The sequence below is a fragment of the Photinus pyralis genome, unplaced genomic scaffold (genome assembly GCF_008802855.1).
Source record: "Photinus pyralis isolate 1611_PpyrPB1 unplaced genomic scaffold, Ppyr1.3 Ppyr1.4_LG8, whole genome shotgun sequence".
Taxonomy (NCBI): domain Eukaryota; kingdom Metazoa; phylum Arthropoda; class Insecta; order Coleoptera; family Lampyridae; genus Photinus; species Photinus pyralis.
Window position 1 is genome coordinate 27,406,229 of NW_022170819.1, and position 15,653 is coordinate 27,421,881.

The following is a 15,653-nucleotide window of genomic DNA, read 5'->3' on the forward strand; positions in this document are numbered from 1 at the left end:
CAAAGGAATGGAATGGAAATGTTAAAAATTGATACGTAAGTTACAGACTTTATTAAAACATTTTGAAAGCATAAAGAATCAGAAAGTATCGTTCAAAACACAACAATCTATTGCTTACGAACTCCTTTGAGCAAAATGTGTTTTAAGAAGATGACTAGAATACAAACTTTACAATTCTATAAAAATTATTAATAATTACAGACTTTATTAAAACATTTTGAAAGCATAAAGAATCAGAAAGTATCGTTCAAAACACAACAATCTATTGCTTACGAACTCCTTTGAGCAAAATGTGTTTTAAGAAGATGACTAGAATACAAACTTTACAATTCTATAAAAATTATTAATAATACTTCAACGGAGTAGCATGCACCACTCCTTACTTCCTTCAACATCTATACCTATCTACACTGAGCTGCGGTATTTTCAAAACAGATCTTGAAACAACAAAATTGCCTCTGCTTGAGCAAAACTAATGAGCATAAGGTTTTTCTTTCATTTTTGAGCAGCCATTACATTCAACATTTGTCTTAATTATACGATAAATTTCTATCTCAGTAAATGGACGGAAGAATTACGAGCTTTCCAAATCTACAATAACTTCTAACGAGACTTAGAGTATAGCAAAGGGCACACTGTGCTAAGACACAAAAGGCACAAACCACTCTGTGTGACTGATATCACGATATCGCCCCAATATCAGTAGACATATAAAATGTTACATTGTACAATTGCGCTAAATAATACGAAATAAGTTTGCACAAAAATTCTAGGTACTTATCAAAAATATGTTTTGGCATAGTCTTGTTCATCTCCAGTACAATTATAACGAATCCAGTAGTGAGTCGAGAAGTTCCAGTTGACAATCGTCCCAGCCGTTTGTGGCGAGAAGTAGACCGGTCAGTTCGTCTTCTGGTATCATTTGGTTTACCGGTTCCACGATGCAGTTTGGCGAAGGCGTCGCAGGTTTCGGAGAGAGGGCAGCCTCTTCCGCCTCTCCATCGGTAATTTTCGCATTGCTGTCGGTTTTTACGCTCTGGGCACTGTCACAGCTCTCGCTATCTTGCTCGGTTTCGTTGCAGATCGATATGTTCGATAATATGTTATGCTTCCTTTCCCCGGTCCTTTGCGACGGTCGGTGCCTTTTCACTTTTCGTGTCGGTTTGACGACGGTAGGGCGTGGGGCGCGCACAGTTAGACTGGATCGGCGCTTTGATCTTCTCGATTCTTCCAGCCTTTCCAGATCAAGCTTCCAGAAGCCTCCCTTGCCAGGCTCGTCCTTGGATCTTGCCACTTTTACAAAGCACTTGTTCAGGGAAAGGTTGTGGCGAATTGAATTCTGAAAACAAGGTGGTTAAAAGACAAAACGGCCCATCGGCAACTAACCTGCCAGCTTGGTTCCGCTTTTTTGTAATACAAAAAATTCTCTCTAATCCACTGGTAGATCTCGGACAAGGTCATTTTATTCCCGTTCTTCCCCATTGCCATACAAATTAGTGTCGCGTAGGAGAATGGGGGCTTCTTATCGCCGTTCTTCTTGTAAAAGTTAATGTTAATCGTCAGATCCTCTTGCTGCGCGCTGTTTGTCGGAGGTTTCCGTCTGGGTTTCGGAGAAATAGGTGGGGTAGGTAAATTCGGGACCGCCATTATATTTGTAATGCTATGTAACCAATTGAGACTTGTTAAATCCGTCTCCGAGTTGTCGCTATCGCTGCGTGGGCTCAACGCAAATTCCATATTGTCGGAGGTTCCGTTTTCCAAGAGCGTGTCAGACGAGTTTTGGTCGGTGATTTCTACTTCGGTGGTACAGACGGTTCCGACTTCAATTTCATTTTGTGGTATCCCAAAAATTTCGTTACTCGCTTCGATTGTTGTTTCAGGTAGACTGACTGAGTTCGGAGATAGGACTAGGACGCTGTTTGATATTTGAGGCTCGTCGGAGGAAGTTGAATTGTTGCTCTTCTTCCATACGTTCGTGTCCACGCACCTCATGTCTACACTTTGAATTTCGCCCGAGTTACTTAAAATGTTTTGGTTGACGATGTACTCCGTGTTTATAACACCGTTTGCTATTTGGTACTCTATCTTAATTATTTGATCTTCTGGCACGTTAATTATCTGCGATGTGTCTATTTCATATGTCAAAATCTGCGAGCAAGGTTCGATGGATACCTCCTGGGCAACTTCAGTGGGCGCTTCGGTTTCATCTTCAAAGTCGATCTCGGGTAACTCTCGTTTAGTGTTCGCCTTGCAACTAGGCGGCATTTCGGTGCTCGAGATTGTAACGTCCAGGGCTATATCTTCATAAATGGAATGGTCTTTGCTGTACCTCCTCAGTACCGCGTAATCGTCATTTGCCATGTTCAAAAGTTTGTTGCTGTCGTCAGTTTCCTTACATATTTGAAGTTTCATACTAAATTATTCTTGAGTGGTTTTGGACGGGTCCCAAATCACATTTTTAGTAGAATTGAGCGTGGTTCAATTTGAGAGCTCCTCTGAAAAAAAAAGAACCCATTAGCAAACAATTTTTCAATTGGGGTGTAAAATTACTATTCTTTTAAAGAAAGCCGTTATGGTACTCTAATAAATGGGCTCAACGAAATTTCTACCACCCATAATCCTGCTTCTCGAACCCTTATCGTTATCGGTTATAATTCTTCATATCTCAATGGGCAAAGTGTTGGAGGAGAGTGCTCACAAATAGCGATTAGGGCATGCGGATGAAATATAGGAATTGGTAACGCATAACTCGAAAACGGTGTGTCGCAGAAAACTACTCACAAAGGGGAAATGAAGAGTGTCGGAAAAAGGTCCAAGAATTTTTCTAAGGCTTCTAAGGCTTGATACTGCTCACATTATATAGCGTATATTTTGAATGTGTTCCGGGCGGCCTTTACATGTTTAGATGTAAAGGAACTGTTAAGGATCAATTTTTAAATGTGGCATCACCACTTTTGGAAATCCGGTGGCGATACTGAAAGGAGAAGACGATGAAAAGATGGGAAGGATGGATATCTCTTCCCTCGTCTCTTCCCGACAGCCCTGGACGGCAACAATGATAAAGAGGTCGCCAGAAGCGTGTACGAGGCCACAACGAAGGCTGCAAATAAAATATTGGCTATCAAGCAAACACTCAGACCAGGGAGGCACAAAAGATTTGCGGAATTCATATGCATTAATTATTTATAGCATGGAGAGACGAATAGGGGATAATAATGAGAAGAGCCCTCCTATTCGATTGCGATACTCGTTAAAATGGGTCTAAAACATATGCTGGGCTCCTGAAGGGTGCTAAAAAAGCAGGAGTTGTTAACAGCTACAAGACAAAGGATGGGCACCTTAAGCTAGTCGTCAGTAAAAAAAAAAACAGGGGGCCCACCGTTGAGTTAAGGAGGAAAATATAGTGGCATATTTTATAACGGATCTAGACGAAATATCCACCAAAGAATAGGGCGGCGGTATTAGGGGAAGAAAGGGAGGAACAGCTGGAAATCACAAACATAAGAACTGCCGAGGGTGGACAAAGAGATGTCACACTACTTCTTCCGAAGGGTGCACAAAAGAAAATGGACAACATAACGGCTTGTGGGTTAGGATCACAAAATGCTCAATACGGAAAAAACTAGAAGCAAATAATTGCCAAATGTGTTGGGGAATCGACCCAAAAATGTCACGATATCAAGAACAAGTACTTAAGCTGTGGGAAGGAGGGTCACTTCAAAGATAAATGCCCCAATGATAAGAAACGCCTCGTATTTAATAAGATTGGATATGCCCCATAGATGATGGCCTGTCTCGAAATTCCGGCGGTCATAAGGATGAATTGGGATGAATGGAGGGAGTTGAGCTATAATGGCGGGAGACGTTATTGCGGCGTTCCCAGCTTGAGAGGGCACCGAAGCCCAACAGAAGGGAGGAACTTGTGCTCGAGTGGGCTGAGGCGCTCCATATGGTGATGCTCGAACACAGGACCTAGACTAACGTTCGAGGCTTTTTATTGATGTTACGCTGGTGGCTGAGAAACTTGGAGACGGAGGTGCTTCGGTACCTCACTAAAACCTGCGCGGGGGGACCTTATGTCACAAAATATGGAACACCCGCAAGCTCGGCCTAGTGGATCTAGCGGAGAAGGTTGAGACAAGGGAACACCTACAAGAATGGGGCGCGCCTCCTCACAAAGCTGTGCGACGAGACCACGCCACAGAGTACGTAGACCTTACTGGTGGACGTATGCTATTGGTGCGCAGAGAGGTCGTTGCAACCAGGCCAGCAGGGCGCTTCAACATAGAGGCAGGTCCTCAATCGATAGTGAGTGGCCACTCTTTAGAGTGAAAGGAAAACGCTACAGGAAATTATTTAAGTTAACAACTGGACGTGATGGAAGAAACTCTGCAAGACCACAGTGGTGGGATGGAACAACGCGACCTTCTTAACGACCCTTTCCCTGTCTAGCCCTTGCTGATCAAGGAAGTGGCAATGATGGAGGAAGTCGTCACAGTTACCGACGAGGTCAAGGCATCTGCAGACCCGCTACCGAATGACATGGCCCCTAGACCATACAGAATACCGGTGCAGGTATATGGACCAACATCGCTAAAGAAATTATGAGGACGGGAGTCTACTCGGATAGGTGGAAAAAGAGCCTATTAGCGCTGATTCCCAGCTACCGCCCGATTTGATACCTGGACTGTGCAGGTAAAGTTCTGGCAAAGATAGTGAAGGCAAGGACCGAAGACATAGTATGCAATAAGCTGATGTTCCCCGAGTAATTCGGATTCAGGAGAGGGAAATCGACGGGTGAGTCTTTTAGATAAAATGTCGAGAGGGTGGAGATGGCTAATAAAGGTACCAGGAGGGCCAGAGAAGTCTGCCTACTAGCGTCAATGGGCGTGAAAAATGCCTTTCACTCAGAGAACACAAGAACCATTGTAAATGCGCTGCTTGAACTTAAAACTGCCGGATTATCTGGTGATCTGACATTGGGTGCCTTCTGTTGGTCGCGATGTACAATGGCGTTATGAAGATTCCAACCGCGAATGGGGTAGAACTGGTGGGATTTGCGACCGTGACAAGGAAGAAGATTAAACATTTAAACAAATGGGGAGTGGAGGGCTGACACTGGTCCTCAGGAAAACCAAAGTCGCCATGATGACTGGAAAGAGGAGAATAGCCGCGACTATCCTGAAAGTTAGGGAGCAGAGGATAACTTTAAAACGGAAGACTAAGGTCCTTGGGGATCTACAAGAACCTGTTTTGCGTACCCCACATCACGGCAACCTGCGAGAAAGCCGTGAGACGTCACGCGGGGTTGCACAGGATCGTGCCCAAAGTTTCGCGTGCCAGGGGCTAGCAAGAAGAGGTTGATGACCACAGCAGCGATCTCTATCATGGCGCAAGGATTTGGCACTCAGCCCCGAAACCGCGGACGCGGCCGTGAACCGGGTAAACAAGGTATTAAGACTTCCCTCAATTAGAGTAGTAGGTGGTAACTGGAGTTACTTTTTTTTTAATTATACCTGAATTACAATCTCCGTTTTGAGCACTCAAATTTAAAACAAAAGTGAATTAAGGGTTGCTTAGTAATGTTACTAATGACTTCTGAAACTGTCACCTGGGGCTGATATAAACAATATCCTTACGTCGCTTTCTGTAAATGCAAAGGATTTCTTTGCTACCAAATCTCTATCCATTTCTTAATCGCCAGCATTATCTATGCATTTAAGACTTTATTCGTCCCTATTCATTAACGAAAACACCTTTTCATATTCTGTAGAACAGATTTTGCTGGATTTGGATTTGGCATCTACCAACTTTCCTTCTGCTTTTGCAACAAGCAATTGAATGGACGGTCTATTATCTTTTTCAGCCAAGATCATTTTATTTACAAAGTTCACTTAATTGGACATGTTCCTTATTTTTAAATTATATTGCAGGTATAATAAAAAAAATACTATAAAAACACGTGTATAATTGGTGTCTCTTAATATACTATCTCATGACCGCAAAGACTCCGTTCACAGTTAAAATATTTTTGTACGTGCTATCCATGGGAAAGTAAAGTGCGTACCTGCTATATCACGATAGCGGATAGAAGAAAAATTAGAGGAAATTTGACAGGTTTATTAACTATTAATAAGAAATTGTGAAATCCGTATGGATGGTTCTAAAATACCGAAGTACACAGTCTTTACGTTTAACTGGCCATCCTGAAATGAATGTTTCGTTCAATTCTAGTTACAAAACGAATGCAGATTTGATTATAAAAGTATATGGACTCTTATAGAAGCTTGTGCCGGCAAACATGAGCACCGCACTCATTAAAATTTGATTCGAAACTTGACCTTTTCTGAGTAAATAAATTAACCATTTGTAGAATCTCCAAAGAAATAGTAGAGCTTGAACGGTTTGAAAACGGGAGTGCTTGCGTGTCTTAATTCCACATCTCACAAGAAAAGAATGTGCGATCACCCCTTTCAGACCTTCGATTTTTATACACCACGTGCTTTCATTTTCAGGGTAGGTTCAGTAAACAGAGAACAGCTAGGATGCGAATCATCATGTGCCCAAAATAACCGCATTTCCAATTCTAACAGTAAAGTGCATTTGTGACTCAACCCCTTCGCAAAAGTGAGCTTTTACCTCATGCGTCAATATTCTCACTTATCCTCATTAAAAGCATTAGAAGAAAAAGACTGCTTACCCCAATGTAATTTAAACTTATTACTAACGAAAGCAACCACTAAAAATAGCCATTAGTCAACTTGGACACGCTCGAATTCGATCTGGGAGCTGTAAGCTTGCGAGAAAAAGGGAGAAATGGTCGATTCGACCGCTCTGACGTCATCAAATGACCAGAGGACTATTAAGCGATCAATAATTTGCCGTAAGAGCGCATGGGAGCCAAGTCAACATCCTTTCGAAAAATACCCCAATGACTATTCTCAGTCTCAAAACTAACCAAAAACGTCACAAATTAATTACGAAATCTCATTAATGCAATTATGCGAACATATTTAAATATATACCCATTATTGAAGGGTTGAAGTAATGGTCGCAATGACACCCTCGGGGATAGTAAATTGATCACGCTAACCATAAACAATAGAAATCTAAAAGCAAAAGGTGTACATTTTCGGTGACTGGAATTTTACCCACAAACGGGATCGATTTTCTTTTTCTCAATTCGAATCTGTTTAGCTATTCATCAAAACGTTCACGGGTAAACGCGAGGTTCTTCTAGGAATGACTAACAAAATACCTTTAGCAAACTCTATCACGCAAATGACTAACGCTCAATTATTTACAAATTCATCAACTCACTTTGCACACTCGCTTTTGCTAAAGGAAAACTACCACAATTTATTGTGGTGATGATCGTAAAAGAAAAGCTATAAATGTGGTCGAAGAGAATGAATCACCGAGTTACAGCGCATTTTCTCTCTCCGTCCGTTCGAGGTCTTAGATCTTAGAATTAAAGATGTTCACCCTAAAGCTGGGAACAGTAACTAGCCTTAGGTTGAAACTCCTTTTTCTTGTTTATGCGCCAAATCCAATCTTTTTGCGGACATTGTAAAGCTTCCGTTTAGTTCATTATCTCATATAATAATTTGTGCGTCAATCCCCAATTATTTTAAATCTCACTGATAAATCGCATTTTAGGGACCAATTATCCGCTTTTGTAAAGTAACTCCCAATTATTTCGGGACCGAAACTATCCCCTCAAAGCCAAAATCGAGAATCCTCTTGACGTCTTTCCCAAAACTCTTAATCTTTAAATAATTAAAGCCGTTCAAATGCCGAATTGTTAATAAACGCGGTCATTAATTAATTTTCCTAGCGTAAAGGAATGGGCAATGGTGAATCGACTCTTGAAGTAGGTACATAAAAGACATCACGACGACTTAAATTTCTTAATACTCTTAGCAGTCAACTAACTTTCTTCTGTAACAAGAACTTTACGATTATAAAGACTAACTGTCTTACAATAATACGCTTACATAACGACAAAAGTGCCAATCACAGAAACTAATATATAAAATACGAAGTGAATATTTAAACAAAACAACTAGGCAATCTGTAACAAAGCAAAATTGACTTGGAATTTATCTATTATGATCGATCTTGCGCACAATATCGAATTAGGACCAACTTTTAACGTTAAAAATAATTGAAATGCACATACAGGGTGTCCCATCGTTATTTCAGGTACCGAAGCCAAATAAAATACCTACCCATCTTATTTTACTATCTTTTGAAGTGCCCTAAAATATTTTGTTATTTTGAAATTTCAAAATTATTTTTAAGTTAATAACGGCATGTTGTCATGGGGTTTTGAAACCAACTTTCCTGAAAATTTGTAATTTTATTTTGTTACTTCAAACCCAATTTTTAATCTTTACCTTAAAGAACGCCACATCTCATTTACACATCTGAAAAACCTATGAAATTGGATACTTCCAAAAGGTTTAGGTTGGATTTTAATGAACTGTGTTGTCTTCGCCAATTAACCCGATCTTATAATGAATACACTACCCATATCATTCTATTGTCTTGCCTCGAATAATTTAAATACCAAATCAATAGTAGCTCACCGTCCCACCTATTAGCAATTTGGACTATGGTCTGCGAACAATAAGTCGGGACAAAGGGGGCCTATAAAGTTAATATAAAGTCTTTCGCCGAGTGCTTTATGAGCTATGTTATGACGTTCTGTGGGAAGTTCGCAAGTGGTATGAAGTGAATAGGGAACAAAGAAGGGTAACAAACAACTTATCTTGATGGCGAGAGCGGTTTATGTATGTCGCGCGTTTATTGCCACAAAATATAGATCGGTGCGTTAGCTTGCAAAATATTCAAAGCGCTTTAAGGAGTGAATTCCAATTACGTAGATTAAATCATATATAAAAATAAAATTTGACACCAAACTTGGGGGTGTAGTCCTGTAGTATTATATGCAAAATGCCTTATCCGCATCGTTTTTGTCACTTTCTGTCTTCTGCATTGTTTAAACAAAAGTTTCAACTTTAGTCCGTTTGAGTTTTCATTAATTTTTGGCCCCTGGTCCCCAATTTCGGATACCAATTTGGAAAAACCTGTCCTTACAAAACAACCCCCTGTAAACTTGAAGAAAAATGTATACAACGTCAGGGAAATGACCCCAGCGACGCTGCAAAAAATAAAAAATAATCATTTAGGGAAGCTCTCTCCAATATAATCATTCCCTTTATTATTACACTCAAAAATAATGCTGTGTGGAATGGTATGCGGTAATACCACCCAACAGACACCTACTAGGACACCTACCTAGCTAGCTTAAATTACACCCTTTAGTTTTTTTCCTTTTTAAACTGGGGGCACGACTGGGTTAAATTCTAACATTGACTTGAAATTCTTATAAATCTGAAAGACACGAAGTCCTGAATCAAATTCCGTAAATTCCGATGCAATCACTAGTCAAATTTTTAATTGAAATTAACATATAAAAGGAAATTTGGAAAAATCTGACAGAAAAATAAAGCTCGTGTATCAAAAAGGCTTACTATGTTTCTTCTTCATCGCAATACAGTTTTTTTACCTATAACTTTTGACGTGCTGAAGCAATCTTCACCTGCAAAGGCGATTCTCTTAGATTTTGACTTGTAGAAACCAAATCGCCCAAAAACGTGAAAATTGTACCCCTGTATCAAAAGTAATGGCACTTTCTGTGTCTTTTTTTCATTGCAATACGGTTTTTTACCTATAACTTCTGACGTGCTGAAGCAATCTTCACCTACAAAGGCGATTCTCTTAGATTTTGACTTGTAGAATCCAAATCGCCCAAAAACGTGGAAATTGTACCAGTGTATCGAAAGTAATGGCGCTTTCTGTGTCTTTTATTCATTGCAATACGATTTTTTACCTATAACTTCTGACGTGCTGAAGCAATCTTCACCTACAAAGGCGATTCTCTTAGATTTTGACTTGTAGAATCCAAATCGCCCAAAAACTTGAAAATTGTACCCGTGTATCAAAAGTAATGGCGCTTTCTGTGTCTTATATTCATTGCAATACGATTTTTTACCTATAACTTCTGACGTGCTGAAGCAATCTTCACCTACAAAGGCGATTCTCTTAGATTTTGACTTGTAGAATCCAAATCGCCCAAAAACTTGAAAATTGTACCAGTGTATCAAAAGTAATGGCGCTTTTTGTGTCTTTTTTTCATTGCAGTACGATTTTTTACCTATAACTTTTGACGTCTAGAATCGAACTTCACCTATATCGTGTGGGTTTTCAATATTATTGAATATTGTAGGGTGTCGAAATGTAGGTAGTCATTTGTGGTAGAATTTCACTAATAAAATTTGAAACCGTGTTGGAAATGTATAAAGTACCAATCACAATCGTCTTCCCCTGAGGCCATGACCATAACAACTCTAACGTTTAATAAATTTGATTTTTTCTTGTAGTTTGTGAATCTATTGTTTGTAATTTACCATTCATACTTTTTTTTAATGTTTTATTGTAGATACTATGTTCTAACCAAGGTTATTTATTTGTAGCTATTACTAGGACAACAAATTCATAGCTTTTCGTTTGGTTAACGTTGTGAATCATCGTTTTGTTTCCAAATTTTTACTCACTGCATGTATACTACAACGTGTCCTAAAACCCCTTAAAAATTATTAAAAAATTTCATCCGCTGTGACCCCCTAGTCATAAATTCATATGCTTAATTGTACCAATTCGACTCGTTCACCTTTTACTCTGCTGACTGGAGGCAACTCCAAACCCTTGGACGAGCTTTTTGCCTGCGTTGCTGAGACAGAAATTCAGAGCTTTCACCGTCTGCAACAAATGAAGCCATACGAAATGTGGATCGAATAGAAGACACATAAATCCCAAATTGAAATCGAAATTGTATAATATACGAGACCAAAATCTGATACAAAGCGAAACTTTTTCGTAGGAAATTTTGCTGGAGTATTAGAATGGGCGATTAACACTACCACAACACGCGATCCTGTAACGAAATTTGATTGTGGTTTTCGTGCAATAAGATACAAAATGCAATTTCCGATTTTCCCTATCCAAATACGGCAGCCAATATAAATTTTTGACTTTTTTTCTCATGTAGGTACATATAATGGACCGTTTAGGTAGGCAGGTCTCCGCCATGGTTTTGATTACTTGTAGATAAAAGTGAAAGTGATGCCATAAAACGAATTTAGACCGTGACAAAATGCTGAATCGCAATAGATTAATCTGATTTTACCTTAACATGAGGGGGTTAAATTGGAAAAATTATCTTTGAGATATTTACCCTGTAGACATCAAAGCTTCAGCTACTTTGAATTAGGATATTAGAGCCAAATTTTAATCATTGTGGAGTTAGAGCAGTTTCTTGTTGTACTATAACGTACAGGATATGAGAAACAACCCCATAAATATACTCAGGTGAAGTTTACGGGAATTTTATTTCCTGTTCCTGCTATCCAATATTAATAATTGAGGCACCACACGCGACTTTATTATAACATATACCTGTACTTCAGTGCAAATATAGACGCAGCTTACTAAACTAGTGCAAAATTTAGACAATCACTCACCCTTTTTTTTTAAACAACTCCTTGTGACGCACTCACTCGCACTAATTGAGCGGAAAAATGCGCAATTACGATAAAGGATATTGTGTAAGATGTTTTGAATTGAGTACGACCACCCCTACAGTACTAATAGTTCTTGTGCTCATGTAACGCCTCCCCACCACGAAATCGATTGAAAGTAAATAATTTTTTTCGGGAAAATTGTCTTGTACAATGAATAATTTTCACTTTTCACCGGTGTTATTCACCTTCGTTCCTGCTCGCGCGAAATGTGCTCGGAAAATGGCCGTACTTTTTGAAAATTTAACGGCATTTTACCCTCATCGACGTAATACCTGTATTAAATACCAGGTGCATAACCAGGTGGATAATGATAAAAATTATATTGTGAAACCCTCATTGTTGAAGGCATCCGGCCATATCGCGCGCACACGTTGTGTAATTAGCGAAGCGAAATACGACAGACACCCCCTAAAATTCAGTTCCAATGTTTTCTTTGTACCTGCCGCGTGTTGGATAATTAATTTATTTTCGTCAATTTGCTATTGAATAAATCCCTGCTCGTACATTTTTGCGATAATAAAAATCATTGCCGCTTTCGAAAATACTTAATTAATAAAATATAAATGTATCCCTCTGTGTCCCATTTTCATCTGAAACACCTTACCATCGTTTGTTCTGATTAAAAAATAAGGACCATGTCCTGTAATTAATAGTTGACGATAGGATTAACTTATTTTTTTAGTTTGTGTATGTTTTAGTTGTTTAAAACTTTGGGGTCACATAGAAATCCACCCCCAAAGTGTATATAAAATTAATGTGGGTAGTTGTCACTTTCTAGTTTGTGCAGAAAAATACTGGTATACATGTCCAAGAAACCAATGCAAAAATAATTTCTTGCAACCCCTTGCGCCACGTAGAAATCCACCCCCAATGTGTTTATAAATCGAATACGGCAAAACGCGGGTAGTTATCACTTTTTAGTTTGTGCAGAAAAATACTGCTGTACATATCCAATGAACAATTGCAAAAATAATTTCTTACAACCCCTTGCGTCACATAGAAATCCACCCCCAATGTGTTTATAAATCGAATACGGCAAAACGCGGGTAGTTATCACTTTCTAGTTTGTGCAGAAAAATACTGCTGTACATATTCAATAAACAATTGCAAAAATAATTTCTTGCAACCCCTTGCGTCACATAGAAATCCACCCCCAATGTGTTTATAAATCGAATACGGCAAAACGCGGGTAGTTATCACCTTTTAGTTTGTGCAGAAAAATACTGCTGTACATATCCAATAAACAATTGCAAAAATAATTTCTTATAACCCCTTGCGTCACATAGAAATCCACCCCCTATGTGTTTATAAATCGAATACGGCAAAACGCGGGTAGTTATCACTTTCTAGTTTGTGCAGAAAAATACTGCTGTACATATTCAATAAACAATTGCAAAAATAATGTCTTGCAACTCCTTGCGTCACATAGAAATCCACCCCCAATGTAAATCTGTTTTTCGCTCATATCTAGTGAACTGCGGATTTTTTTCAAAAAACAAAAGCATATCTTGAATAAGCTCTTAAAACTGGAACTCTTTCTCATTTAACCGAATCTCTATGTCTTACGGTTTCCGAAATCCTAATGCTTAAAATGAAAAAAAAACTCACCCTGTAGTGTGTCCCAAAAAGTAGAAAAAGGTTATGTGAAAGGGAAGAGGCCGTAGCCTGTGCCTCAATGCAAAACTTAAGCGCCGGCGTGATTTGGTTGCTCTCGAAAATGTATTATTTTGAGGAGTAAAGGTTATAACAGCAAAATCGTTAAAGTTAAGGGTATAAACATGTTACAGAAAAAATTAGTACTCTTCAATTACGTTCCAATTCTTCAAAAATACCATTAAGAAAAACGTAAGTCTAATACCCCAGTGTAATACAGTAGGCCACTGATGACCAGAAATATTTTAGAAACATGGTAATTGTGTACAATTTTTATGGTAAAGGAATAATGATCCGAGGGGGTTTTAGATGCTGTACCATGTATCAAGGACTACTTAAACAAGCAAAAACCTGCATTGAATTTGATGAATTTATTGTAATTAGGTAGGAGTATAAAACGTAAATCCATGCAAATTAAGAGGCCCTGAGGCCTTAATTAATGTAGCTAATGCGACTTTCACTAAGCACTAAGCCGACTGCCTAAAATTCATGTTCAGTAAAATTTGGTTCGAAAAAATTAATGTCAATAATTGCCATAATCTGCACGGATCGTTTAAACTACCCCAGAACTATTTTATATAAGTGTGACATGTTATAGGGTTTTTAGGTAAGTTATTGCTTATAGGAATCCCCGCAAAAAGACACTCGTTCTATACCAACGAGGAAACAAAGATTCTATTTAGTTTAGGTTATATTTCGAGAGGAAATTTAAGGTGGGTACCTATTCAATTTGTTTGCTTTTTCTGTAGGGGTCACTTAAGACAATAATTTAATTTCTCTATTTCTATTTTATTTAGTCAAGACGAATTCAATTTGCATCAGTGAATACGCTTATAAGCTCGGGCTCGGGATTTTGGAATTTGGATTTCTTGTTGGTCCCCTTTTATTTGATGTGTCCCAGGAGGAGATATGGCACTATATAGGATTTCAAAGACGGGCGTGGTGAAGATAGATAAGTGTGGAGAAAAAAACAAATTAAAATCACTATAAAACATGTCCCACTACTCGGTGGTTATATGTTTATTAGGAGCGAATTGTTTCAGGTGCGTCACCCTCTATAAGGATTATGTAGGCATGTAGTTAAGTAACATGCACCGGTTTCTCTTTATCTATATCGCACTTACAATTTTATTTATTCCTCAATGTGAATCATTTGCGAATGAATCGCCAATAATAGCGGTTGTGTGTGCTCCGGGCGTATGACGTTAAAACATCCAACGTGCAAGTGAAAAAATGGAAATATGCTCCTACATGTAAAACAATAAATTTGAAAGGGAGTGATGGACGGATGGGGTTCGTCCAGCACCACTTTGGAAAGGCAGGCGTTGCTGTCCGAGATGCACTGCACGGGAAAAAAGAGTGAGTTTTGATTTTACGACAATAATTAATGGAATGGCAAAGATTAGGTGGTGCATCAAGGAGTTTTCGTCCAGGTTTACTTTTTGGGTGGTTCATTGTTCAAACTATATCCTAAAGGTACCTTTACACTATCATACTTCTCATGTGATTTATCATACTATTCTATTTTTGGTATTATGGCTGTCATAAGACAAATCATAAGGAAATAATATGGAAATAATACGTAAATCGTGGAATAGGGATGTTTCTATTTCTGCATGACAAATGACATGACTTACTTTAAATACCCAAGTGATCCCGCCCTTCTATGGTTACTTTTCGCATTTTGCTGTTGTACTTATCTGAAAAAGCTGAATATTTGAGTAAACCAGTAAACTTTTGATTATATCATTGATTATAGGTGTGTATAATCAATGATTATAGGTATATTAGTTACTGTTGAAAGAATAAATTACATAAACAATAAATCGAGCAATAAATATTTACGAGTATATTGGTATTTGGTTGTCTGGTTGTAGTGGTGTTTTCAGACACACATTGTCAAATAGTGTCTTCATTGGTAATTAACCCTTCAAATGTTTGGGGTAATCTTTCAAATAAGGGTACACTCATCCTTAATGTTGACCAAGGGGACGACTCTGTTTGCTTTGTTAATGAAACGCATAACGGAGAAATTATTTTTAAAATAATTGTTAAACTTTGAGGCACTTTAGAAGTTCACCTATTTATGCTTTACACTTTACAGGTGATTTTTTTGAGTTCTAAGTTAGCCTGAAGGTACTTTTTTGTTAAATATTGTGATAATTAGCGATTTATTTTAATACAGAAGTTAACCGCATGAAATTGCTTATTTACCAATTTATTTAAAATTTTGCGGGATCCTGCAAATACCGGGTTCCCGCGGGATTAACATCTAACGATCCCGCAAATACCGGGATTGAGATTTTGCTGCGGGATTGCATTCCCTAGCTGTAACTTTTGAACTAGTAGCCC

At 38.5% G+C, this 15,653-nt stretch overlaps 1 protein-coding gene across 2 annotated transcripts; it reads right to left on the reverse strand.

The window, feature by feature from the left end:
* Positions 1-238: 238 nt before the first annotated feature.
* On the reverse strand, positions 239-11,722 carry LOC116178847 (pre-rRNA-processing protein FHL1-like). Of its 2 annotated transcripts, none has more exons than XM_031498475.1 (3): positions 11,589-11,722; positions 1,387-2,495; positions 239-1,339 (listed from the first exon to the last, which is right to left on the reverse strand). In XM_031498475.1, exons 2-3 carry the CDS (start codon positions 2,410-2,412, stop codon positions 824-826), a joined length of 1,542 nt encoding a protein of 513 aa, XP_031354335.1. In that variant the 5' UTR covers positions 2,413-2,495; positions 11,589-11,722; the 3' UTR covers positions 239-823. The 2 variants fall into 2 exon arrangements, with proteins under 2 accessions (XP_031354335.1, XP_031354336.1); XM_031498476.1 differs by lacking the exon at positions 11,589-11,722 and adding an exon at positions 6,701-6,802.
* Positions 11,723-15,653: the final 3,931 nt, after the last annotated feature.